Below are 3,583 nucleotides of genomic sequence, written 5' to 3' on the forward strand. Positions count from 1 at the left end.
TACTATCTCGTGAATATATCTATTCCTACTTTCCTGTCAATAGATTCTACCCAGAAATGCTTTACAGTTTCATGTACTCTTTAAAAAACATAAACAAGGCAAAACAAAAAACAACAACAGAAAAACAAATCCCTAAAGACACAGTTCCACTCTCAGCTTCTTGATGAATTATAGAACTAACGAACATCTTGTTGAATCTTTCCATTTATAAACATGGAAACTAAATCCCAGCAAGAGGTATATTTTGTCTAAGGTCATAGAGCTAGAACTAAAGTCTCACCCTCCTAAATCCCAATTTAATACTCTCATCACTTCATGATTGGATAGCTAGGGTCAAATCTCCGTTTTCTAAAGTGGTAATAGCACTTACGTTATAGTGCCTACAGTATAAGTTGTGGTAATAGCATGCCTTTTATTGCTTAACTTTTCTTTCTTCTAATTTTCCCATGTGTTACCTTTTGTCTTCAACTCATAAGTCCTGTGAGGACAAGGACCGTATCAAATCTCTGTTACGTTACTCCAAGAGCCTTTCAGAGTTCCGAGCAACAGTTTGGGGCCTGAAAAGTCTATACTGATTGACTGACTGCCTGCCCAGAGGTAGGAAAAGCAGCCCAGGGACACACTGAATGATGTAAGTGAGGACGGCATCTCCACAGAAATTTTTAAATCTTAAATAACTTAGGAAGTAAAATTCGACATGGAAAATTAAATTGTGATTGTCTATTTATGCATGTATATATGGCACTGTACAGAATGCATGACTTTTACTTACTCATTATTTTCTCATTATCCAGATCTGGGGATTGAAGCAGGCACATACAGTCTAAGTAGCATGCCAAGGTTACACAGCTAGCAAGTTGCACAAAAGTTAATAGTCAGGAGTTGAAAACGTTCATGTGATTCATTAATGATGATTCTCTATACACATCTATTCCCAAGGTTAGTAAATTGTTTTCTGTGTGTTGTTTGTTCTTCCTAATAGGAATTAGTGCCAATGAACAAAAAAAAGTGTTTGGATTTTTTTTGTTTGTTTGTTTTTGTTCTTGAGACAGGGTTGTGCTCTGCACCCAGGCTGGAGTGTAGAAGCACTATCATAGCTCACTGCAGCCTTAAACTCCTGGGCTCAAGGGATCCTCTTGCCTCAGCCTCCCAAGTAGCTGGGACTATAGGTACACACTACCACATCTACCTAATTTTTAAATTTTTTGTGGAGACATGGTCTCTCTTTGTTGCCCAGGCTAGTGTTGAACTCCTGGCTTCAAGCAATCCTCCTATCTCAGCCTCCCACAGTGCTAAAATTACAGGTGTGAGCCACCATGCCTGGCCACGTTTTAATTTCTATACTCATTTTCTATTTCACAGACATATGGTATATGTGTAATTTTACAAGTTGACATCTCAATAAACAAAATATATTTAACAGATCGACTTAAATATTAGCATAAATAAAATCAGGATTCATGAATTTAAGAATTTTTCTTCTCCAGTATAATTATTTGAAATCTAATCGTAAGCATGGGGGGAAAAAGGTAAACAACATAGGTACTCAAAGAAGTTAAATTAAAAATCAGAAGTTAAATTAAAAATTAAGAGTAGGGGTGTAGAGAAAGAGAAAGATGAGAAAGAATATGCTTTGGTAGTAAATTTGTGAGATCGATTATAATATGCATACTATACTGGCACAAGGTAAAATAGAGTACACCAATATCTTGATTACCTTTTAGAAGTAAATGGTTTATATTATTATTTTCTCCTCCATTGATCTCTGCCAAGTCAAAGGAAAAGAAAAAGAACAGCAGTTGGAGGATGTTGACAAATTTCTTCTGCATCTGATTAAAGCTCATGAAGGAGAAATGAAGGACAAATTTAAGGAGCCCTTCCGTGATTGCTGTGCAGAAATATGCTAATAGTTGTGTGCTTTGTGACTATATTACCATCAGTATTATAATGCGAAAATATCACATTGTTACAAAGCTGTTAACAAGAATCCACACAGTTATCAAGCATGAATCATTCTATGTCATCCTGAGACACAGAGTGATGCTGGCAGAACTATTTCATCTTTCACAGTCCGAGTCGAGGCAAGTGACCAAAGTCCTGAGAGTTTTGATCATCCCCAGAACAAAATGAAATTCACAATTCATGTTATAATTCGATACCATCCTGGCTTTTTAAATTTATGATTTTCCCTTGAGGACAATGGAAAACGTGTTAATCAACCCCAAGAAACTTTCGCTTCGTGCCTCCTTTATTTCAGCATTCTTGCATTTTAAATACAGTAGACCTATGTTTCAGTGTAATGCACTTGGATCCACATTTTGGACTTGGGGCGCGGTCATGGAAGATCTCACATAGGTTTCCAAAGGATGCTAACAAAACAAGAAAAGTGAATTGAAAGATCGAAAAGCCTCAAAAAGGAGTCACTACTCACAATGTTCATCAGGGTGAGGAGGTAGTTCTGGACGTGCTCTTTGCCATGGAAACGGACCACAGAGTCATCCACCCCCAGCAGCACCTCGATGTTGTAATCGTTCTCTCCCGCGTGTCTGCGGCGCCTCATCGTGTCATTCAGCTGCTGGCCAATGTTGCCGTAAACGGTACCTAGCTCACCAAGGCCTTCCAGATCCGACTCTATTAAGAAACAAAAGGAACCCAGGAATTTCAGTTTCCCCAGTGGGCCTTCTAATAACCACTTAGAAATAAAAGAATCTTCTCAGGGGCTGATCATTAAAATCCATAAGCACCGAGATGCTACTTTTTAGTTTATTCCTTAAGTAATATGTGCATGTATATGCTCAGACAGATCTCCTACAAACTCAACATAGAACAGCAACTCTGAGGGTAGAACAATAATATTGTACAGGGGACAGTGCCGCCATGGCAGACTGAATGTTCCAGGACGATAAGAGTGGCTCAGTCTTTCTCCCAGATGTATCCCCATGCACAGGAAAGGCACTCGGGGCACAGAACACATGCTAAATAGTTATTGCATAAATTGAGATTGTAAGTAAAAATCATATGTCAGTGTGTTTACAGTGGTTAATTTAAATTACTATAACCATGGAGGATAGAATTTGTGTCACATACATTTAAATCACTCCTCTTTCCAACAGCCTTAATTTAAAAATCAAATTATAGCAATGACAACACAACAGCATCTAGTGACATGATTATTAGTCATCATGCATTACTTTATTTCTTCTGAGTATGGTTCTCTAGTGAATGCTGCTAGGGAAGTAGATAGATGAGCTACATTCACTTAATACTACAGTTCTCCGTATTTGTACTGGCCATCATTTCGATAGCTGGTCATTTCAGTTGCTATATATCTGAATCCGAGATAGCAAAGTAAGAAGTCAGTCAAAAAAATGACCTATATGCAAGGAAAAATGAAAGTATACCCAATTTCTTATTTTATGCAGTTCAAGGAATTTAAATTTTTCATTTTCCAAAAAGACATTTCATATACACGCACACACACACACAGGACACATACGTAATATGCACATATATACATATATACATATGTTTATATATGAAGAGAAAGAGTGAGAGACATTATTAGGTTTTAATGACCTAGATT

At 37.3% G+C, this 3,583-nt stretch overlaps 1 protein-coding gene across 1 annotated transcript in view; it reads right to left on the reverse strand.

The window, feature by feature from the left end:
* ADAMTS3 (ADAM metallopeptidase with thrombospondin type 1 motif, 3) overlaps window positions 1–3,583 on the reverse strand; it is a 334,233-nt gene that overhangs the window by 77,172 nt on the left and 253,478 nt on the right. Inside the window, exon 5 of the mRNA XM_012659836.1 lies at window positions 2,432–2,631. Coding sequence (XP_012515290.1) covers window positions 2,432–2,631 — 200 coding nt within the window. The remainder of the gene's footprint in view (window positions 1–2,431; window positions 2,632–3,583) is intronic.

The sequence above is a fragment of the Propithecus coquereli genome, unplaced genomic scaffold (assembly GCF_000956105.1).
Source record: "Propithecus coquereli isolate 6110/MARCELLA unplaced genomic scaffold, Pcoq_1.0 Scaffold64, whole genome shotgun sequence".
NCBI classification, from domain to species: domain Eukaryota; kingdom Metazoa; phylum Chordata; class Mammalia; order Primates; family Indriidae; genus Propithecus; species Propithecus coquereli.